Genomic DNA, 24711 nt, shown 5'->3' with positions numbered 1-24711 from the left:
CTCACCCATGTCCATCCCCCCTTCTCATCCATGTCCATCCCCCCTCACCCATGTCCACCCCCTCTCACCCATGTCCACCCCCCCTCTCACCCATGTCCATCCCCCCTCTCACCCATGTCCATCCCCCCTCTCACCCATGTCCACCCCCCTCTCACTCATGTCCATCCCCTCTTCTCACCCATGTCCATCCCCCCTCTCACCCATGTCCATCCCCCCTCTCACCCATGTCCATCCCCCCCTCTCACCCATGTCCATCCCCCCTCTCACCCATGTCCATCCCCCCTCTCACCCATGTCCATCCCCCCCTCTCACCCATGTCCATCCCCATGTCCATCCCCACCTCTCACCCATATCCACCCCCCTCTCACACATGTCCATCCCCATGTCCATCCCCCCCTCTCACCCATGTCATCCCCCCTCTCACCCATGTCCATCCCCCCCCTCACCCATGTCCACCCCCCCTCTCACACATGTCAATCCCCACCTCTCACCCATATCCATCCCCCCCCTCTCACCCATATCCATCCCCCCCTCTCACCCATATCCACCCCCCCCTCTCACCCATATCCATCCCCATGTCCATCCCCACCTCTCACCCATGTCCACCCCCTCTCACCCATGTCCATCCCCACCTCTCACCCATGTCCATCCCCACCTCTCACCCATGTCCATCCCCACCTCTCACCCATGTCCAGCCCCACCTCTCACCCATGTCCAGCCCCACCTCTCACCCATGTCCATCCTCCCCCCCTCACTCACATTTATCCTCCTGTCATCCATGTCCACCTTGTCCACCCCCCTGTCCATCCCTGTCACCCATGTTAACCCCCCAGTCTACCCCCTGTCACCCATGTCCACCCCTCTGTCCCCCCTCTTTTATGCCCCTTGTCATCCTTGTCCACCCTCCTCTCATCCCTGTTTACACCCATATCTCCCGTGTCCACCCTCCTGTCATTCATGTTCACCTTGGTCACCCCTGACCATCCCCCTGTCATCTTGAGGCTGATGCTGGTAAAGTGTGGAGCCTAATAGATTTGTTTTGCAGGTTTAACGGTGAAGAGTTGTGGCTGAAAGAAATGGTCAGGACGGTCCGGACCAGACGAATTACATTGATCAGAGAAGACGTCACATGTGAGTTGCTGTATAAAGCAGCACTTTAAACTACATACCCACTGATAAATAGATATTGGAATTTGTGTCCATTGTGGCCTTTTTTTTTTATTTATTTTTTGCAATTTATACAGAATATTAATATCGCCTGCTTACTTTTTTTTTCTTCTTCTTTTTATCACGCTTGGGGGGGGGGCTCAGATTTATTTTCGCCTAAGGCCTAAAAAAGTCTAGAGCCACCTTTGCTTTGTTCTGTACTAGTTGGCAATTCTATCACTGATATGGATTGCTAATGCTTTCCACATTTCCCATCAATCCTCTGGCTGAAGATGTGGCATTTGATAATTGCACCTGGTTATCTAATTAGGCTGATTGTGCTGACGTCTATCAAGGTGAACAGATTACACTCATAAATAGGTTGGTTTCAGTTAATAATAAATGCAGTTTGGATTCATTTTCTTATTTAAAGTGCATTTTTGACAGAAATATTGCCACAAAAAGCAAAAGAGATTTGACCTATAATCACAATGGAGGTGTTTCATAAAGATTTCAAGTCTTCAGGCTGTGTTTGCATTTTGAATCTTTAGTGCTAATAGTCTGATCTATCAAAATATAATATTAATGATTACGTACAGTGAACGGCGTAAGCGTAAAAAAATGTAAAAGTCCAAAATTGTTGCTTTATGGTGACATCACATTCACAATAAAATTAATAAAAACCGATGAAATAGTCACATAGGCACAAAAGTGATACTTAAAAAAAACTCCAGGTCATTGGCGCCAAAAATTTGCCACCATACAGCGCCATATATGAAAAAATGAGAAACTTATAGGTGGTGAAAAAATTGAAATTTTAAACATACTGGTTTTGTAAAAAAAAAGTTTGAGATTTTTAAAAAGCAGCACAATAATAGAAAAGCATGTATCCATGGGTATCATTTTAATCGCATCGACCCACAGAATAAAGAAAACTTGTCTTTTTTTCAGGAAAGTGTACAGCTTTAAAAATATACCCTCCAAAATTTGAAAAATTGTGGTTTTCCTTTAAATTTCTTCAGGTGTCATTACAAAGTGCAATTGGTCACAAAAAAAAAACAAACCCCATATGGGTCTGTGGATGGAACTATTAAAGAGTTATAGATTTTAGAAGGCGAGGAGGAAAAAATGAAAACTCAAAAATAAAATTGTCTGTGTCCTTAAAGGGGCACTGTCAGATACAAAAACATTTGATATGTTGTAAAGCATGCAAAACCAATAGGTTTTACAATTGCTTACATTAGAAAATTTTGAGTATTTCATACTGAAAAAGCCAGTCAAACAACTGCCCCTCCGCCTGCTTGGACACATACTAGTCCTGCTGTGTCCATGCATCATGGACACACTTCCTTGATTGACAGTTGTGAGCGCAGGGCTCACAGCGGGAGGAAAAATCCTTCCACTGTCAGCTTGTGTCCCACTACTGTCAGTGAGGACAAGCTGGTAGTTTTAGTTTTGCTAATGCTAGGGGAGATGTGAGCAGACAGCATACTGAGGGAGGGGACGTAGACCTGCACTGTGAGGCCACGCCCCCTCCCTTTGAGAGGAATTCAGACTAGTGAGCTAAATTAAAAGTGTAATAAAAAAATAAATAAAGGTGCCAGACACATAAAAATTAGATGTACATGGTCAGGATTAGCTACTGAGTGAAATATAAATATAAAATATACAGTTTTTTTGCAGGATCTGACGGGTACGCTTTAAGGCCAAAATGGGACTTGTCCTTAAAGGGGTACTCCGCCCCTGGCATCTTATCCCCTATCCAAAGGATAGGGGATAAGATGTTAGATCACCGCGGTCCCGCTGCTGGAGACCCCGGGGATCGCCGCTGCGGCACCCCGCCATCATTACTGCACAGAGCGAGTTCGCTCTGTGCGTAATGACGTGCGATACAGGGGCCGGAACAGCGTTACTTCATAGCTCCGCCCCTCATGACATCACGGCCCGTCCCCTTAATGCAAGTCTATGGCAGGGGGCGTGATGACCGCCACGGCCCCTCCCATGGACTTGTATTAACGGGGGCGGGCCGTGACATCTCAAGGGGCGGAGCCGTGACGTAACGATGCTCCGGCCCCTGTATTGCCCGTCATTACGTGCAGAGCGATCTCGCTCTGTGCAGTAATGATAGGGGGGTGCTGCAGCAGCGATCCCCGGGGTCCCCAGCAGCGGGACCCCGGCGATCTGACATCTTATCCCCTATCCTTTGGATAGGGGTTAAGATGTCTAGGGGCGGAGTACCCCTTTAAGGGGTTATGCAATGAAATGTGTTTTATATTTTATAAATATTTCTTATTTGAAATATATTATTCTTTGAGAACTGAGCTTTATATAATTCTTCTGTGTTTTCACTTTTAGTATGAGCTAAGAACTGTTAGGATTATGTTAGATAGCTAATATTTGTAGAGGCCTAATATAGAAGGTAAAACAAGTCCCTTTAAAATATTTGTACTGCATTAAGTTTACACATCCTTTGAAGCGTGTAAATGAGCAAGGTGTACAGGTATGCCTAATGAACTTGTACAGAAGGAAATTGTTCCATCTTCCCTTTAGTTTTCCTCTATTCAGCAAAATTCTACGATGTTATTAACCCCTTAAGGACGCAGGGTTTTTCCGTTTTTGCATTTTCATTTGTTCCTCATCATCTTCAAAAAATCATAACGCTTTCAATTTTGCACATAAAATTCCATATGATGGCTTATTTCTTGCGCCACCAATTCTACTTTGCAGTGACATTTTTCACCAAAAATACACGACGAAACGGAAAAAAAATTCATTGTGCGACAAAATTGAAGAAAAAATGTCATTTTGTAACTTTTGGGGGCTTCCGTTTCTACGCAGTTCATTTTTCGGAAAAATAACACCTTATCTTTATTCTGTAGGTCCATACGGTTAAAATGATACCCTACTTATATAGGTTGGATATTGTCGTACTTCGGAAAAAAATCATAACTACATGCAGGAATCATCTTCTAAACCCTCTAACTTTTTTATTTTTCTGCGTACGGGCCAGTATGAGGGCTCATTTTTTTGCGCCGTGTTCTGAAGTTTTTATTGGTACCATTTTTGTATTGATTGGACTTTTTGATCACTTTTAATTCATTTTTTCTTGATATAAAAAGGGACCAAAAATACACTATTTTGGACTTTGTTAACTTTTTTTTTTCCACTTTTTTTTTGCAGTGTTATAGCTCCCATAGGGACCTATAACACTGCACACACTGAACTCCTATGCTGATCCCTGCAAAGCCATAGCTTTGCACGGATCAATGAGATAGGGGCTTGATTGCTCAAGCCTGTAGCTCAGGCTTGGAGCAATCAATCGACGATCGGACGCCGCGGAGACAGGTAAGGAGACCCCCGCCTGCGTCCCAGCTGATCGGAACATCGTGATTTTATCGCTATGTCCCGATCTGCCCGACTGAGCTGCCGGGAAGCGTTTACTTTCGCTTTCAGACGCGGCGGTCAACTTTGATTGCCGCGTCTGAAGGGTTAACAGCGCACGGCACAACGATCGATTCTGCGCGCTGTTAGCCCAGGGTCCCAACTATGATTAGCAGCCAGGACCGACCCGGTGTGATGCGGGGGTCACGGTGTGATCCCGTTTTAAACACCGGGATCGGGCGTAGAGCGTACAGGTACGCCCTACGTCCTTAAGGGGTTAATAATGCAAAAGTCATTGTGCATTTAAATGCATGTACACATTTTTCATCTACCGCTTCTTTCTTAAAGGGTGATTTACTAATAGAATGCTATAAACAGGCTTACACCAGAACTTGTCTTAAACGTGAACACATTTAAAGATAGCTGCCAATCACTAGAGTCAGTAGGACCACCCATTGGACTCATTACTAATGTGTGGTCCTACTGGACCTTTTTCCTAAAAAAAAACTACAATGCATTCATAAAGTCTTCAGACCCTTTCACTTTTTTTTACATTTTGTTATGTTGCAACTTTTTGGAAAAAAAAATTAGGTGGACACCTTAGATTATAACAACATTCTCATTTCCAATTTTTCTCCAATTTCTTCTCACCATTTCCAAATAATATTCCAGTCTTCTCTTCTTAAGGGTACTCTGGGGAAGCAGTTTCCCCCTTTCATCTGTCACTTACATGCAGGAAGTGAGAGAAAGATGTCATTATCAGTTCCACCTTGTCTTTGGGCAAAACCCTCACTAAGAGTAGCCTCCACCCTCCTGGAAGACAAACACCACATGATTTTTGTCTTGTCTAGTAGTCTGGCTTCACAGCCACACCTCCCCTCCCCTCTTGCTGGGAGAGAAACAGCCCAGCATCTCCTCAGCACATAATGCTGCTCTTTGCCTGCTGTAGATCTAATCACTGACTGCTGCCATTCAGAGCATACCATGATTTATTGCTGGGGGGGGGGGGGCAAGGATAGTTTGAAAGAATAGTCATGTACAGTATGTGCTGCTCACTGTGTTTACAACAACACAGCATACACACAGATAGTAAAAGCAGTTGGCTGGCAGCCATTACACAGAGCTGCACTGACTGCTGGGAGTTGTAGTCTGGGCTGCAAGCAAATAATTTTTCTTAATTCTTAGTCCTGATCACTGCATATCTTAAAGGGGTTGTCCAGCGAAATAATCAACCTGTGTATAGTGTCAAAAAGTATAATAAAGCAACTTACTAATATAATGTTATTAGCCATAGGGCACAGATTTCTCCATATCGGCTCTGCTCTCTTCCTTGCAGCTGTGAAATCATGTGACTGTGAATGCAGAGAGCTCCCATTCCTCCCCTCCTCTCCTGTCTGCTGAGGATGACACTATTGATTTGTAGAGGGGGAGCACCTATTACTGCTTATTAGATTTTAAGACATCAGAATGCCTTTCTCAGATGAGAATGATAATGAGCAGTAATATGGGCTTCCCTCTTCACATCAGTGGTGGGATGAGCTGGAATGAGAGCAGACTTCTTTCAGAGAATGTGATGGGATGTCAGCTGATATTGAGAGATCTGTTCACTATGGCTAATAATTATATTATATTAGTAAGTTGCTTTAATATACTTTTTAGCACCATACACAGGTTGTTTCTTTCAATGGACAACCACTTTAACTGTATATATCTTAAATTCTACCTGTCAGAGCACCCAAAAAAAACAAAACTGTTGTTGCTCAGTATCTCATCCTGATCATGTACATGTAATCTTTATGTGTCTATGACCTATATTTCTCTTAGAATTCCCTTTATTTACTTGGAGTGATTGCAAAGTGAAAGTACTTTTCATTTACAGCAGGGGTCGAGTCCTCACTGTCATGACCACTCCCCTTCCCTCGCTGCTCTGGGAGCGGTAACCATTTCCTTTCTGGTTTTATGCTATATATACACACACGGTGTGCCTACAGCTTTTGCAAAACTACAGCTCCTTGCATGCCCACACATCCTATGAGTTATAGTTTTGCAACAGCTGGAGGCATATGATTGGTAAAACTGATTTTTAGCAGTGTTGCTGCAGGCTGTGTTCCTCCACTTGTTGCAAAACCAGTGAAACTCAACTACCCCCGGCTAGCTCAGTGGCCTGTTCGGGACCACCGCGGTGAAATCGCGGTGTCCTGAACAGCTGTAGGATATGAGGAGGGTCCCCCTACCTGCCTCTTGGTGTCCGATCGCCGAATGACTGCTCAGTGCCTGAGATCCAGGCATGAGCATTCAAGCAACAGAATCATCGATCAATGGTTTCCTATGAGAAACCATTGATCATTGTAAAAGATCAGTGTGTGCAGTGTTATAGTCCCCTATAGGGGCTATAACATTGCAAAAAAAAAAAGTGGAAAAAAAGATCATTTAACCCCTTCCCTAATAAAAGTTTGAATCACCCCCCTTTTCCCATTTAAAAAAAAAACTGTGTAAATAAACATTTGGTATCGCCGCGTGCGGAAATGTCCGAATTAAAAAAATATTTCATTAATTAAACCGCATGGTCAATGGCGTACTAGCTGAAATTTCCAATGTCCAAAATAGTGTATTTTTGGTCATTTTTTCTATGTCATGAAAAAATAAATAAGAAGCATTCAAAAAGTCCGATCAATACAAAAATGGTACCGCTAAAAACTTCAGATCACGGCGCAAAAAATTAGCCCTCATACCACTAAGTTATGGGGGTCAGGAGATGACAATTTGAAACGTTTAAATTATCCTGCAAAATCAAACCTATATAAGTAGGGTATCATTTTAATCGTATGGACCTACAGAATAAAGATAAGATGTAATTTTTACCAAAAAATGTACTGCGTAGAAATGGAAGCCCCCAAAATGGTGTTTTTTCTTCAATTTTGGCGCACGATGATTTTTTTTCCGTTTCGTCGTCGATTTTTGGGTAAAATTACTGATGTCATTACAAAGTAGAACTGGTGATTCAAAATTGAAATAGTTATGATATTTTAGGTAAGGAGGAAAAAATGAAAGTGCAAAAATGGAAAAAACCTTGGTCCTTAAGGGGTTAATGTAGTAGCTTTGTTTCATGATGCAGAACAAGAACAGTTGTTAAACAGTTGTGGGTTTTAATTTCCTTTTCTGCAGAAGTATGCACTTTCTGTAAGCCTGGTTGGACCTGGAATACATATGTGACTTTTAAATGGAGAAGTAAAAAGAAAAAAATTACAACGTTAGCAGATTTCAGAAATGTGCTTTGGAATAAGCAAAAATCAAAAAGTCGCAGCATGTATAGAAAAGTTGCATGTGCGCAAGTACATGCGACTTTTTTACTCAGAAAAATTTACTACAGAGCTTGATAAATCTCCTTCTTAATCCCTGTGCTGTACCTTTTTCTCTCTTTTGCTTAGACAATAGCCAGCAGACAATGAGATAAAATGGCGACCAGAGTCCCTCTTACCTGTACCTGGGTGCACCTGGATCTTCGCTCTGCTTATGCAGAATGCTTTAGGCAGGCTCTAGTAGCAGAGAGCAGATAGCAATGATCAGTGAATACAATCTAATGATTGCATGTAATAGTTCCCTATGGAAACTTAAAAAGTGTAAAAAGAATAGAAAAAAAGTTTTTTAAAATATAAATAAGCCCTTCCCCTACTAAAAGTTTAAATCAGTCCCCATGTTTCCATTTTATAAAGAAATACAACATAAATGTATTTGGTCACGCCCCCTCCCATAGACTTGCATAGCGGGGGCGGGGGGTGACGTCACACGGGGCGGAGTCGTGACGTCACGATACTCTGGCCCCATGGTCGCCACCCGGCTGTTTGTGAGCTGGCACTGCGGCATGCAGCTCAAACAGGTGGGTGGTAAATACAAAATTGCGGGAGTCCCCAGCGGCAGGAATCCCGCTGTGAGACATCTCAACGCAAAACAATATCAAAGTAAAAAATTGCAAATTTTTGGTCACATCTGGAAAAAATGGAATAAAAAGTGATCAAAAAGTCACATATATGCAAAATTGGTACGGATAAAAACTACAGATCGCTTAGCAAAAAGCCCTCTGTACAAAGTACAAAGTACAAATGGGTTATGGCTCTTATAGAATGAGGATTAAAAAATGAAAACGCAAAAATTTAAATTGTCTGTGTCCTCAAGGCCAAAAACTGTTTTCTTAAGGGGTTAAAATGTAACTACAGTGTTGTTGTGGTGGCAGGATACACTTCCTGAAAATCCGTAGTCTGCTCATTTTAGCAGCAGGCTACAGAGTTTCTGGAAGTTTTAAAAATGTATCCAGCCATTGCAGCAACATTATAGCCACACTGTAAAGATGTATTATAAAATTATGAACCTAGTTGGTTATAAAATGTGCATATACACTTTAACCCATTCCCACAAAATTAGGTACATGTACGTGGTGATTAGGGAGGACTTCCTGCTGCCGGACGCTGTGACAGTTTATTGAACTCGGCTGAGCTTGAAGGAGGCCACCTGCAGCTGTGCTCCGATCCTATGTTAACCCTGTAGATGCTGCGGTCACTGTGTACGCAGCATCTATTAGGGTAACAGAGGGAGGGAGCTCCCTCTTACACTGAGCGATGGTTGCCAGACAGTGGCCTCCGTTGTCATGTCTACAGGAGCAGATCAGTCTCTACCTAAGGTAGAGACTGATCTATCCTATGTCAATCAGTGTAAAACTGACAGACATAGGCATAATTCAATGGAGTACAGATGTGTACTCCATTGAATTATGTGAATCATAGTAAAAAACAAAGTAAAATGTGAAAAAAAACTAAAAATTAGAAAAATAAAATAAAAAAAGTTGCTTTATATCACACTGCGCATGCGTCTGCATGTAAACTACATCAGTGCGTCATCTGAGTACGCCACATGACTTGTCATGTGACTGTAGTCATGTGATCGCCTACTCCGGACTGTCAGCTGCCCATAACCACGGCTACCACCGACGCTCAGCTGTCAGTGGGAGCCGGGGCACAGAGAGCTGAGCTTCCAGACTGGATCGATGATGGTAGGCTCCCATACAGCAGTACGTGTACACAAAATAAAGAAAATTTATATATTGAATTCGTCTGTACGATAGCATTAGAAAAAGTAACCTCATAAAGAGTTATTTAACTCTAAAAAAGAGTGAATCTAAAATAGATTGGTCAAAATCTCAAATAAATATAAAAATATCTATAGTGTAAAATTATTCAATAGGGAATTTTTTTTTATAAATAAATAAAAAAAAGAAACGAAAAAAATCATAACTATTTAATCAAAAAAAGACTAAAGAATAACACAAAAATAATTAAAAAACAAAAAACATTAAAAAAATGGAAAAATAAATATTGTAAATAAATAAAAAAAGAATAAATGAAAACAAATATAATAATAAAAAAAATCTGAATCCATTTATAATTGCACATGGACTGAAAGCTGCTCCCCTATGAGTGAACTATACACAGGTGGTGGCCACTCTGTAGCTCTTTTGTTTGTACTAAAAATCCCCTGCACTGTAGGACCCCCACTTCACTTCTCTGCACCTCTAGGATACCAGACAACTAACTGGGTGCGAGACACTCGGTGTCGGTAGGTTACCTCATATCTCCCTCAACCCCTCTACAGATAATTTGGGGTGTGCCCGCTATTTCAACGGCACTAGTACTTCATCTGGGCATGTCTCAGGTGGGTCCAAAATGTGGATGTTCATTTTTTTCGCTAAATTTTGGATTTTCTTTTGTTAACATAAAACGCTAAATAGATCAATCAAGTACAATATGTTACAAAAAACTATCTCATAATCACTTTCATAAGTAAAAGCTTTCCAAAGTTATTACCAAATAAGTGGACACATGTCAGATTTTGAAAATATGCCTTGGTTATTAAGGCCAAAACAGACTAAGGATTAAAGGGGTTAAGGGTGTATGCACATGTTCGGTATCCTGCACATATTTGATGCTGCAGATTTAATGCTGTGTTCAGTCTTTTAGTTTACATTGAAATCTGCAGCATTAAACATGTATACTGTTTGTGTAAATACACCCTAAAATGGTTATGCACGGTTACAACTTTTGCTATTTCTTAGGGATTTGGATAATATTGTATATAGAGAAAGTAACATTGCACTCACCCTCCGGTTTGCGGATAGTGAAGAACTTTATTTGGACGTTGCAAAGTACAGGAACATCAGGACAATGAAGAATAAAACAACCAGCTTGTCACGATGCCGGCTGGCAGGTGGTGGATCCTCTGTGCCAGAGAGGGATTGGCGTGGACCGTGCTAGAGGATCGGTTCTAAGTCACTACTGGTTTTCACCAGAGCCCGCCGCAAAGCGGGATGGTCTTGCTGCGGCGGTAGTGACCAGGTCGTATCCCCTAGCAACGGCTCAACCTCTCTGGCTGCTGAAGATAGGCGCGGTACAAGGGAGTAGACAGAAGCAAGGTCGGACGTAGCAGAAGGTCGGGGCAGGCAGCAAGGATCGTAGTCAGGGGCAACGGCAGAAGGTCTGGAATCACAGGCAAGGAACACACAAGGAACGCTTTCACTGGCACTAGGGCAACAAGATCCGGCGAGGGAGTGAAGGGGAAGTGAGGTGATATAGGGAAGTGCACAGGTGTAAACACTAATTGGAACCACTGCACCAATCAGCGGTGCAGTGGCCCTTTAAATCGCAAAGACCCGGCGCGCGCGCGCCCTAGGGAGCGGGGCCGCGCGCGCCGGGACAGAACTGACGGGGAGCGAGTAAGGTACGGGAGCCGGGGTGCGCATCGCGAGCGGGCGCTACCCGCATCGCGAATCGCATCCCGGCCGGAGGTGGTAACGCAGCGCCCCGGGTCCGTGGAACCGACCGGGGCGCTGCAGTGAGGGAAGTGTAGCGAGCGCTCCGGGGAGGAGCGGGGACCCGGAGCGCTCGGCGTAACACAGCTCAGGAAGAGCACGTGGAGCGACGGGGTACTTCTGTCCCCCATCTTGTGAGGCGCATATGTTCTCTTAGCCTCATGAAAGCAGGTCATATCGTGGAGCCGATATAGAAACTCCCACATGGGAAAAATAAACAGTACACTATGTAGGGGGTCCTGCAGGTGATGAATGACTTGACCTGTATGTCCATACCCCCAATCTTATAGTTCGTGCTTGCTGCTACATGCCTGCAGTGTGGGCAATGAACACATTTGTGGTTGCCCATTGGAGCCATACTGTCCAGCCACGTCCTTTGTTTCTCTACCATAGAGGAAACAAACTTGCTTCTGACTAGTTTATTCTCGATTGTCGTGCTGCATCTGAAGGTGACCAGGGGCTTATTCACTGCCTCATCATGGAGTGCTGGGTCAGCTTCAATGAGATGCCAGTGTTTGAATAGCACAGAGCGCACCATATCGGACAGATTGTTGAACTTCAAATAGAAGGTGAAACGTTTCACATCCGAACTTTATTCTTGTTTTCACTTATAAGGTCTTTTCTGGAGAAGCTATCAGTTCTCCGCAGGGCATTGTCCACAGTGGTGGAAGGGTAACCACATTTCAGCAGGTGGGATTTCAGAGCACTAGCTTGTACCTTAAAATCTTCTGGTTTACTGTTGACCTTTTTCAGGAGTAAAACTTGGCTAAAGGGTAAGGATTCTTTAGTATGAATGGGTTGGAAGGACCCCATGAGAACCTCAGCTCCAAAGAAAAGAGAGCTTTGGAATGGCTAAAAAAACGGTCTGACTTAATCTAAAGAAAGCAGACAAGTGCAATGCCGTGGTAGTGATGACCAAAGACAACTATCTAAAGGAAGCAATGAGACAGCTCAATGACACCAAAACTTATACTGTATTAAAGGGGTACTCCAGTGAAAAACTTTTTTTTTTTTAAATCAACTGGTGCCAGAAAGTTAAACAGATTTGTAAATTACTTCTATTAAAAAATCTTAATCCTTCCTGTACATATTAGCTGCTGAATACTACAGCGGAAATTCTTTTCTTTTTGAAACACAGAGCTGTCTGCTGACATCATGAGCACAGTGCTCTCTGCTGACATCTCTGTCCATTTTAGGAACTGCGCAGAACAGCATATGTTTGCTATGGGGATTTCCTTTTACTCTGGCAGTTCCTAAAATGGACAGAGATGTCAGCAGAGAGCACTGTGCTCATGATGTCAGCAGACAGCTCTGGGTTTCAAAAAGAAAATAATTTCCGCTGTAGTATTCAGCAGCTAAAAGTACAGGAAGGATTAAGATTTTTTAATAGAAGTAATTTACAAATCTAAAAAATAAGGTGCAGCTCACAACAGAAGGACCGAGGCAGTTAAAGCTAAAGCCGGACCCCACCGGCAACAATAATGTAAATTAATAAAAACCTATAGCTTATGCCTCTAGGACCTCACCAATGGTGCATAATGGTGTGGACAAAGATAGATGTAACAGCGTTTGTTCAAAAATTGCTTTTAATTCAGATAAAATGTAATATATATATATAAATAAAATCGTAGCAAAATATCACATTACACTGGCATTGATCTAATGAAAAACTCACTGGGCCCTAGTGAGGTATCAAAAATTGTGTGAATTAATATTGAGTAAGTCCATAAATCTGCAGATAGAAAAAATACAAATAAAAATAAAAATACCAATATAAAAATAAGTCCATAAAAAATGTGTGATTATTGAAACATAAAGTCAATGAAGAAATTAATAAAAAAGAGTTGATGAATGAATAATACGGAATATCTCTCACCACTGCTTCTGGCTTGGTCTGTTGTGATGGATAGATCGCAGCCTCATAATCCTCGTGTGCCCCAATAGATGGAAGGGGGGCACAGATTGGTAGATCTCCCTTAGCAGCCCCGTTGGCAAGGGGGCGCAGATGTTACGTGTCGTAGGCTCCGATGGCAGGGGAGCAAGTGGCAGTTGCAGCGCTCGGGACCTCGTTCGCTTGTCGGTTTAGCACAGACGGCACTAGTCTGGCACTCCGTGTGAATAGTGCCAGGTTTCTAAACGCGTTTCGGGGTACTGGGAAACTAAGACCTCCGACCCCTTCCTCAGTAGAAATGTGTATATATACACATTTCTACTGAGGAAGGGGTCGGAGGTCTTAGTTTCCCAGTACCCCGAAACGCGTTTAGAAACCTGGCACTATTCACACAGTTATCATCAACGTCCATCTGCAAATACCTCGGCAATAGAGGAGTCAAACCTGCCTTACTCCGCCCTGCCTGGCTGTAACCTTACCTCCATTGCATCTCATAGCCTCACCTTTTGCCTCCACGTGGGACGCCAATCCCAGACCTTCCATTGCTCCCAGAACACCATCATCAGCAGACCCGCTGTCGCACCTGAGCCGACTGACACTCCTACCGGAGTGCCAGACTAGTGCCGTCTGTGCTAAACCGACAAGCGAACGAGGTCCCGAGCGCTGCAACTGCCACTTGCTCCCCTGCCATCGGAGCCTACGACACGTAACATCTGCGCCCCCTTGCCAACGGGGCTGCTAAGGGAGATCTACCAATCTGTGCCCCCCTTCCATCTATAGGGGCACACAAGGATTATGAGGCTGCGATCTATCCATCACAACAGACCAAGCCAGAAGCAGTGGTGAGAGATATTCCGTATTATTCATTCATCAACTCTTTTTTATTAATTTCTTCATTGACTTTATGTTTCAATAATCACACATTTTTTATGGACTTATTTTTATATTGGTATTTTTATTTTTATTTGTATTTTTTCTATCTGCAGATTTATGGACTTACTCAATATTAATTCACACAATTTTTGATACCTCACTAGGGCCCAGTGAGTTTTTCATTAGATCAATGCCAGTGTAATGTGATATTTTGCTACGATTTTATTTATATATATATTACATTTTATCTGAATTAAAAGCAATTTTTGAACAAACGCTGTTACATCTATCTTTGTCCACACCATTATGCACCATTGGTGAGGTCCTAGAGGCATAAGCTATAGGTTTTTTATTAATTTACAAATCTGTTTAACTTTCTGGCACCAGTTGATTTAAAAAAAAAAAAAAGTTTTTCACCGGAGTACCCCTTTAATGTGAAACAAGACCCAACACAAAAAGTACAGTCTAATCTGCAGTCCTTTTAATGGCGACAGGTGGAGAGAGGCATGCTGTCCAGGAGGACGGCTGAAAAACTACTTCCACCTTACCCACCAAAGCCTCAGTGGTAACACCTGCCCAAAGTATATACATCGATGGTGAACCCCCCCCCCCCAGGGAGACCCATCATTTCGGGCAACAGATGGGTAACCAAATTTTTGTCGCAGTTTTAGGATGGCTTCTTCATCCTATGTTAATAGATGTTCCATCATATGTCAAAGATACTGACAACTTTCTGAGCTGACTCCAAGATGTATTCCCAGAACCAGGTGACTGCCTGGGTTCTATAGACGTCCAGTCTTTGTACACAAGGATTCCCCACGATCTGGGGATCCATGCATTAAAAGAGTTTTTGACGGCTGATGGCAAACCACCTGAGTACCGCAATTTTTTGGCAGAAGCACTGGAGTTTGTGCTCCAAAACAACTACTTCCAATTCAACATCCAGTGGTATAAACAATATAAGGGGACTGCAATGGGCACTCCAGTGTCTTGCACATTCGCAAACCTGTTCTTAGCCCACCCTGAGTCAATTGGTTTACAGCACCAAAAATCCTTTTGTAAAGAACATCAAGTTCTACAAGAGGTTTGTGGATGATGTGTTTGTGATGTGGAGGGGGTCAGAATCAGAATTCAGTGACTTCATCAAATTCCTGAATAAGAATAATCCAATGAATGTGTTTTTCACTTCAGCCTTCAGTCAATCTAAAATCTCGTTTTTGGATGTCGTGGTCAGGGTGGACTGTATAGGACTGCATAGAGACTAACGGTTACAGAAAACCTTCAGCACCACTCTTCTATCTGCAGTACAACTCCTTCCACCCCAATAAAGAATCCTTCCCCTTTGGTCAATTTTTACGCCTGAAAAAGGTCAACAGTAAACCAGAAGATTTTAATCCCTTAAAGGGGTACTCCGCCCCTAGCATCTTATCCCCTATCCAAAGGATAGGGGATAAGATGTCAGATCGCCACGGTCCCGCTGCTGGGGACCCCGGGGATCGCCGCTGCGGCACCCCGCTGTCATTACTGCACAGAGCGAGTTCGCTCTGTGCGTAATGACGGGCGATACAGGGGACGGAGCGTGAAGTTATGGCTCCGCCCCTCGTGACATCACGACCCCCCCTTAATGCAAGTCTATGGCAGGGGCGTGATGACCGCCACGCCCCCTCCCATAGACTCGTATTGAGGGGGCGGGCCGTGACGTCATGAGGGGCGGAGCCGTGACGTAACGATGCTCCGGCCCCTGTATTGCCCATCATTGCGTGCAGAGTGAACTCACTCTGTGCAGTAATGACAGCGGTGTGCCGCAGCGGTGATCCTGAGGCTCCCCAGCAGGGGGACCGTGGCGGTCTGGCATCTTATCCCCTATCCTTTGGATAGGGGATAAGATGTCTAGGGGCGGAGTACCCCTTTAAGGACCCCGGGTTTTTCCGTTTTTACACTTTCGTTTTTTCCTCCTCACCTTTTAAAAATCATAACTCTTTCAATTTTGCACCTAAAAATCCATATGATGGCTTATTTTTTGCGCCACCAATTCTACTTTGCAGTGAAATCAGTCATTTTACCCAAAAATCTACAGCGAAATGGAAAAAAAATCATTGTGTGACGAAATTGAAGAAAAAACTGCATTCTGTACATTTTGGGGGCTTCCGTTTCTACGCAGTACACTTTTCAGTAAAAATGACACATTATCTTTGTTCTGTAGGTCCATACGATTAAAATGATTCCCTACTTATATAGGTTTGATTTTGTCGTACTTCTGGAAAAAATCATAACTACATGCAGGAAAATTTATACTTTTAAAATTGTCATCTTCTGACCCCTATACATTTTTTATTTTACTGCGTATAGGGCGGTATTAGGGCTCATTTTTTGCGCCGTGATCTGAAATTTTTAACAATACCATTTCTGTATTTATTGGACTTTTTGATCGCTTTTTATTCATTTTTTCATGATTACAAAAAGTGACCAAAAATATGTTATTTTGGACTTTGGATTTTTTTTGGCGCGTACGCCATTCACCGTGCGGTTTAATTAATGATATATTTTCATAGTTCGGACATTTACGCACACGGCGATACTACATATGTTTATATTTATTTTTATTTACATGTTTTTTTTTTTTTTTATGGGAAAAGGGAGGGGATTTGGATTTTTATTAGGGAAAGGGTTAAATGACATTTAATAACTTTTTTTTTTTTTACACTTTTTTTTTTGCAGTGTTATAGCTTCCATAGATGGCTATAACACTGCGCACACTGATCTTTTACACTGTTCACTGCAAAGCCATAGCTTTGCATTGATCAGTGTTATCGGTGGTCGAATGCTCAAGCCTGCATCTCAGGCTTGGAGCAATCAATCGCTGAAGGGATGCGCCGGAGGAAGGTAAGAGGGTCCTAGATGATTGGGACACCGCATTTTCACTGCGGTGTTCCCGATCAGCCACACTGAGCAGCCCGGAAGCTTTTACTTTTGTTTTAGACTAAAGGGTTAATAGTGTGCGGCACCGCGATCGCTGCCGCGCAATATTAGCCCCGGGTCCCGGCTTCAGATATATGTCGGGACCGACCCGATATGACACGGGGTCACTGCATGACCACGCGTTATATCGCGGGAGCCGGTCAAGGACGTAAATATACGTTCTTGCTCGTTAAGGGGTTAGTGCACAAGCTATTGCTTTGAAATCCCACCTGCTGAAACGTGGTTACCCTGCCACCACTGTGGACAATGCCCTGCGGAGAGCTGATAGCTACTTCAGAAAAGACCTTATAAGTAAAATCAAGAAGAAAGAAAGAAAGGATGTGAAGCGTTTTACCTTCTCCTTTAAGTTCAACAATCTGTCTGATATGGTGCGCTCCGTGCTATTCAAACACTGGCACCTCATTGAAGCTGACCCAGAACTCCATGATGTGGCAGTGAATAAGCCCCTGGTCACTTTCAGACGCAGCACGACAATCAAGAATAAACTAGTCAGAAGCAAGTTTGTTGCCTCTATGGTAGAGAAACAAAGGACGTGGCTGGACAGTATGGCACCAGTGGGCAACCACAAATGTATTCATTGCCCACACTGCAGGCATGTAGCAGCAGGCAAGAACTATAAGATTGGGGGAATGGACATGCAGGTCAAGTCCTTCATCACCTGCAGGACCCCCTACATAGTGTACTGTTTATTTTGCCCATTTGGGCGTTTTTATATCGGCTCCACCATACGACCTGCTTTCATGAGGCTAAGATAACATATGCGCCTCACAAGATAGGGGACAGGAGTCCCGCATCTCTTTCAGCATATCCAGGAATGCCACAGCGGTAACTCTAACTGTCTTCACTGGTTCGGGATTGAGACGTTGAAAAAAACCCACGGTGAAAAAGACTTACACATGTGTCGGCTCCAGAAGGAAGCAGTATGGATCTCAAGACTGCGAGCAACATGGCCATTAGGCCTGAATGAATGGAATGAACTCAATGCATTTATTAAACCATTATAGTTCATTTTGATTGCTTCTCTTTCCTGTGCTTCTTTCATTCCTATCTTCTCCAGCACCTGCCCTCTCTTCTCTTCTCCTTTGCTCCATTGTTTCTACCTCCTTTTTCTTCACCTCTTTCCCTCCCTTCATCTCCTTTCCACCTCTCTCTCTTTACCCTACCCCCTTTTTCTCCCTGCTCTTTCTCCTCTCTTCATCACCCTTTTTCTTTTATCCTCCTTTTGTGTTTTTTTCCTTCTCTCCTGCTCTGTTCTTTTCTTCTGCCCTTCTCCCGCATTCTTGTATCCCCCTTCCCCCCCTTTTCCCCCTTTTTTCCTTCTTTCTTTACATTTTCCCTCTTCTTCTTTCTTTCTTTTCCACCATCACCCATTTCTGTATTTCCTGAATCCCGTATATACCTGCATAATTACCTGCATGTTTTCTTTCCACAAGTTAGTAGAGTTGGTATCCCATCAGCTGCGGGGCTGATCCAGTTTGTGTCACAGCAATAGGTAACAGCAGCCTACCTACTTACCTACGGGCACTCAGTTTGCTTACCGGTTACCATAGCTACAAGTGACATCGGCGAGCAACTCCCTCCCACGGAGACCGTATCTACTTAGAGTGCTGCTGGGGCAGGGTTCGGGCATAGGCGTGACCAAGCGGTGTGAGACTGCAAAACAGAGCTGTCACTCCACGTGCTCTTCCTGAGCTGGTTGTTTTATTTTTCATTGTCCTGATGTCCCTGCACTTTGTAATGTCTGAATAAAGTTCTGGAGGGTGAATGCAATGTTACTTTCTCTATATACAATCTTTAAAATAGGGCATCTCATAGTTACTATAATAGCTCTTAAAACCACTAAAGCACTTGATAAAAGAATAGCCACTAAAACCACCATAAGTACCAATTAAAGGGGTTGTAGTAAATATTTTTATATAAGTACTCAGGGCAAGAAACAGGAAAAAAAAAAAAACTATGGGCTTTTTTACATGGCTGCCTGTCCCCGTAAATTTCTTTCCCTCTGCTGTCCCATTCAATGCTTTTACTACCGGCTTTTAAATGGCTGTAAAGGGATCCCATTGATGCCAATGGGATATTTTTTACAATCCCTTGTCAGCCGTTTGCACCCGTTTGCTTTCCTTTCCGTAATTTTTTGCAGGAGAAAAGACAGCGCATGCAGTATTTTTTCTCCCATCAAAAGTAACGGAATAGAAACAGATATAGTAAATTTAACATTGAAGTCTATGGGTAACGGATTGAAAACGGATGAGCCTTTAATATCTTTGTTTGCACCCGTTTTCTCCAATCCGTTTTTGATCCATTATTACTTCTAAGCATGCTTAGAAAAAGGTGTGGAACCAGGAAGTAGCCAGACAATAATAAAAACAGTATGGTCTGTTTAGCAGCAATGACGGGAGAATGGCGGGACTGGTGATAACAGCTGTGTGAACCTAGCCTAACCTGCTGCTGATCACCATTCAGACAGTGCGTCTCCACTGCTCCAAATTTTGGTTAAAAAAATTGGTACAAAAATGTAGTAGTACAATAGTGGAAAAACTATATAAATCAGGTATTGTTTTATTGTATTGAATTTTAGAATAAAGAGAACATTTGATTTTTTTTTTTTTACCATAAAAATAGAACCATAAGTTTAAAAATTGCATTTTTTTGTTCAATTTCTCTTCACATAGCAGTTTATTTTTATTTTTATAAAGTTCAATTGATTGCGCATAAAACAGCCCTCATATGGGTCTGTAGATGGGAAAACAAAAGACGAGGAGGAAAAATGAAAATTGTCTGTGTCCACAAAGCCAAGATGGGCTGTGTCCTTAACCCCTTAATGACCACGGACGTAAATGTACGTCCTGGTTTGGCGGTACTTCCCGCACCAGGATGTACATTTACGTCCTATGTATGACCGCAAGCATCCTAGCGGTGTTCGCGTCATACACGGCAGGTTCCAGCTGCTATCAGCAGCCGGGGACCCGCCGGTAGTGGCCGATATCCGCGATCGTGCGGATGTCCGCCATTAACCCATCAGATGCCGTGATCTGTACAGATCAAGGCATCTGCGGCAATGCGCATGATAAAATAGATGATCGGATCACCCGCAGCGCTGCCCCGTCGATCTGATCATCTGTAATGGCGGCCCGGAGGTCCCCTCACCTGGCTCCGGCCGTCTCCCAGCGTCTCCTGCTCTGGTCTGAGATCGAGCAGACCAGAGCAAGGAGATAGCTGATGATACTGATCAGTGCTATGTCCTATGCATAGCACTGAACAGTATTAGCAATCAAATGATTGCTATAGATAGTCTCCTATGGGGACATAAAAAGTCTAAAAAAAAAAAAAGTTAAAAATGAAAAGTAAAAAAAAAGTTAAAAATCCCCTCCCCCAATAAAATTTTTTTTTCCTTTTTTCCCATTTTACCCCAAGATGGGCTTTATAAACATATTTGGTATCGCCGCGTGCGTAAATGTCCGAACTAAATGTCCAAACTATCAAAATATAATGTTAATGATCCTGTACGGTGAACGGCGTAAACGTAATTTTTTTTTGAAAAGTCCAAAAATGCAGCTTTTTTGTCACATTTTATTTTAAAAAAATTAATAAAAAATTATATAAAAGTTTTATATAGGCAAATATGGTATCGATAAAAAGTTCAGATGACGGCGCAAAAAGTTAGCCCTCATACCGCCCTATATACAGAAAAATGAAAAAGTTATAGCTGGTCAAAATAGGGCGATTTTAGATTACTGATTTTGTACAAAAAGTTTTAGATTTTGTTTTAAGCGGTACAAAAATATAAAAGTATCTAGCCATGGGTATCATTTTAATCGTATTGACCCACAGAATAAAGAACACTTAATTTTTACCGTAAATTGTACAGTGTGAAAACGAAACCCTCCAAAATGTGCAAATTTGTGGTTTTCATTAAAATTTCCTCCCTAAAAAAAATATTTTTGGGGGTTCGCCGTACATTTTATGGTAAAATCAGAGGTTTCATTAAAAAGTGCAATTGGTCGCGCAAAAAACAAGCCCTTATATGGGTCTGTAGATGGAAATATGAAAGAGTTACTGATTTTAGAAGACGAGGATGAAAAAACGAAAATGCTAAAATAAAATTGGCCTGGTCCTTAAGGTGAAAATGGGCTTGGTCCTTAAGGGGTTAAAAGGTTAGGGGATGAGAATATGTTGGTAGAGCACACAGGGCACTGCACCAACATTTGTATAGCCAATGTTAAATTATAATATCTCATTTGTTGCAGTGTGACATTGAAATTTGACTAGAAAAAGCATCTATTTATTTACAAAAGGAAACTCTTTTCAAAGACTGTGCCTTCAAGGTTGCCAAGTAGTTTCTAATGGCATACTTCACTCAAAATTAAGATTAAGTATTACTTAAAATCCACTTGTTGAGAGTATCCAGATGTAAAGGGGCATTCAGATTGATTAATGACTGTGACATTTATTAAATGTCAGGAGATAACATTATAGAATGATCTCATCTATTTTATTGTTTTATCAGCTTATCAAGAAAAATTGGGAATGTTGCCACAATCTCTTGCCAGTCTGCAAAATCCATAAATTACACATATTCCATCAGCCTTAAAGGGGTACTCCGGTGAAAAACGTTTTTTTTTTTTTAAATCAACTGGTGCTAGAAAGTTAAACAGATTTGTAAATTACTTCTATTAAAAATCTTAATCCTTCCTGTGCTTATTAGCTGCTGAATACTACAGCTGAAATTCTTTTCTTTTTGAAACACAGAGCTGTCTGCTGACATCACGAGCACAGTGCTCTCTGCTGACATCTCTGTCCATTTTAGGAACTGTCTTCACCAGCATATGTTTGCTATGGGGATTTTCTTCTAACCTGGACAGTTCCTAAAATGGACAGAGATGTCAGCAGAGAGCACTGTGCTCGTGATGTCAGCAGACAGCTCTGTGTTTCAAATGGAAAAGAATTTCCACTGTAGTATTCAGCAGCTAATAAGTACAGGAAGGATTAAGATTTTTTATTGAAGTAATTTACAAATGTGTTCAACTTTCTGGCACCAGTTGATTTAAAAAAAAAAAAAAAAAAAAGGTTTTCACCGGAGTACCCCTTTAACCCCATAAGGACCAAGGACGTACCGGTACGTCCTTTGTCCTGCTCTCCCGATATAACGCGGGGTTACACAGTAACCCCGTGTCATATCACGACGGGCCCAGCGTCATAGTGAAGCCGGGACCCGCCTCTAATAGCGCGCAGCGCCGATCGCGGCGCCGCGCGCTATTAACCCTTTAGTCGCGTGCTCAGAGCTGAGCCGCGCGGCTAAAAGTGAAAGTTCCCGGCTAGCTCAGTCGGGCTGTTCAGGATAGCCGCGGCTAATCGCAGCATCCCGAACAGCTGACAGGACAGCGGGAGGGCCCCTACCTGCCTCCTCGCTGTCCGATCACCAAATGACTGCTCAGACTGAGATCCAGGCATGAGCAGTCATGCGGCAGAATCGTTGATCACTGGTTTCTTATGAGAAATCAGTGATCAATGATGAAGATCAGTGTGTGCAGTGTTATAGGTCCCTATTGGAGCTATAACACTGCAAAAAAAAAGTGAAAAAAAAAAGTGAATAAAGATCATTTAACTCCCCCCCTATTAAAAGTTTGAATCACCCCCTTTTCCAATAAAAAAAAAAGACATTGTAAATAAAAATAAACATATATGGTATCACCGCGTGCGGAAATGTCCGAATTATAAAAATATATCATTAATTAAACCGCTCGGTCAATGGCGTGCGCACAAAAAAATTCCAAAGTCCAAAATAGTGCATTTTTGGTCACTTTTTATATCATTTAAAAATGAATAAAAAGCGATCAATAAGTCCTATCAATGCAAAAATGGTACCGTTAAAAACTTCAGATCACGGCGCAAAAAATGAGCCCTCATACTGCACCATACACGGAAAAATAAAAAAGTTATAGGGGTCAGAAGATGACAATTTTAAATGTATTAATTTTCCTGCATGTAGTTATGATTTTTTCCAGAAGTCCGACAAAATCAAACCTATATAAGTAGGGTATCATTTTAATCGTATGGACCTACAGAATAAAGATAAGGTGTCATTTTTACCAAAAAATGTACTTAGTAGAGACGGAAGCCCCCAAAAGTTACAAAACGGCGTTTTTTTTTCAATTTTGTCGCACATTATTTTCCCGTTTCACCGTAGATTTTTGGGCAAAATGACTGACGTCATTACAAAGTAGAATTGGTGGCGCAAAAAATAAGCCATCATATGGATTTTTAGGTGCAAAATTTAAAGAGTTATGATTTTTTAAAGGCAAGGAGCAAAAAACGAAAATGCAAAAACGGAAAAAACCCCGGTCCTTAAGGGGTTAACATAAATTCACATAGCTCCTTGTTTATGTTAAAGAAAGTGAAAATTTCTCTGTGTTTTTCTGATGCCATAGTGTTTTTGGCTTGTTGCAGATATTGCAGAATCACAATATATTATGAAGCGGTCTAAGGGGAATCTTCTCTCTATCCATATTACAGCAAGTTTTGCTACATAAATGTGGAGTGTGATTTATATAAAATCTGACTGTCCACTGGGGCACCCACCATATCCTTGTGTGAATCCCATGCAAATCCTGAGTGTATTAACATGTTTAATCAGCTTTTGGATATAGTAATTTCTAGTTCTTTCTCCTTTTGCGTATATGTTACTTTTTTTTATAGTTTTTATATATATTTTTTGGAAATGTGATATGAAAAAAGAGCTGCAATTTTGGACTTTTTATGTTAACAACGTTTACCGTACGGGATCATTAACAATATATTTTGATAGTTCTGACATTTATGTACACGTCGATAATAAATATGTTTGTAAATTATTTTTTTCTACACTTTTTGGGGTAAAATTGGAAAAAGGGGCCATTTAAATTTTTATTGGGTCCAGGGGCTTCTTCATATTTTTTTCAAACTTCTTTTTACTATATTTTTACACTTTTTATATCCCCATAGGGGACTATTTATAACAAACCTTAGATTGCTAATACTGTTAAGGGCCTTAGACTGCTAATACTGTTAAGTGCTATGCATTAGCATAGCACAGATCAGTATTATCGGCAATCTACTTCTCTGGTCTGCTGGAAGGCAAACCAGAGAAGAAGACGCTGGGAGAGTGGCAGAGGCAGGTCTGTCCGCCATCTTGGATCATCAAATCCCTGCGGCTTTGCCGCGGGCGATCCGATCATCCATTGCAAATGCTGCAGATGCCGTGATCAGTACTGATCACGGTATCTGAGGGGTTAATGGTGGACATCATTGCGATCACTGATGTCCGCCATTACTGGCGAGACCATGGCTGCTATTAGCCGTGCATGAAGTTTCAAGTATAGGACGTAAATGTACATCCTAGTGCGTTAAGTACCAGGACGTACATTTACATCCTGTGTCATTAAGGAGTTAAGGTTTGTGTCATTGTATTCTTTGACTTCTGACTATCTTCTTTCTTCATCTCAGCTAGTCTAGCTACAAATATGTCCTCCACTTTGAGGCTAGGTGCACACTAGCCTAATATAGCCATATTATGGCTGCAAGGCCTGGCCTGACTGCAGGTCTTATG

The 24711-nt window shown here is 42.1% G+C and overlaps 1 protein-coding gene across 8 annotated transcripts in view; it reads left to right on the top strand.

Annotated features, from left to right (window-relative positions):
- RPH3AL (rabphilin 3A like (without C2 domains)) overlaps window positions 1-24711 on the top strand; it is a 413105-nt gene that overhangs the window by 53683 nt on the left and 334711 nt on the right. The window contains exon 1 of one of the 8 annotated variants that reach the window (XM_056556885.1): window positions 9509-9571. The exons of 6 other annotated variants lie outside the window; for them this stretch is intronic. In XM_056556885.1, coding sequence (XP_056412860.1) covers window positions 9566-9571 — 6 coding nt within the window. In that variant the 5' untranslated portion in view covers window positions 9509-9565. Of the gene's footprint in view, window positions 1-9508; window positions 9590-24711 lie in introns of those variants that run through there. One more of the 8 variants, XM_056556883.1, reaches the window with a different exon arrangement.

The sequence above is a fragment of the Hyla sarda genome, chromosome 2 (assembly GCF_029499605.1).
Source record: "Hyla sarda isolate aHylSar1 chromosome 2, aHylSar1.hap1, whole genome shotgun sequence".
In the NCBI taxonomy this organism is placed as follows: domain Eukaryota; kingdom Metazoa; phylum Chordata; class Amphibia; order Anura; family Hylidae; genus Hyla; species Hyla sarda.
This window is presented reverse-complemented; position numbering and strand designations above follow the sequence as displayed.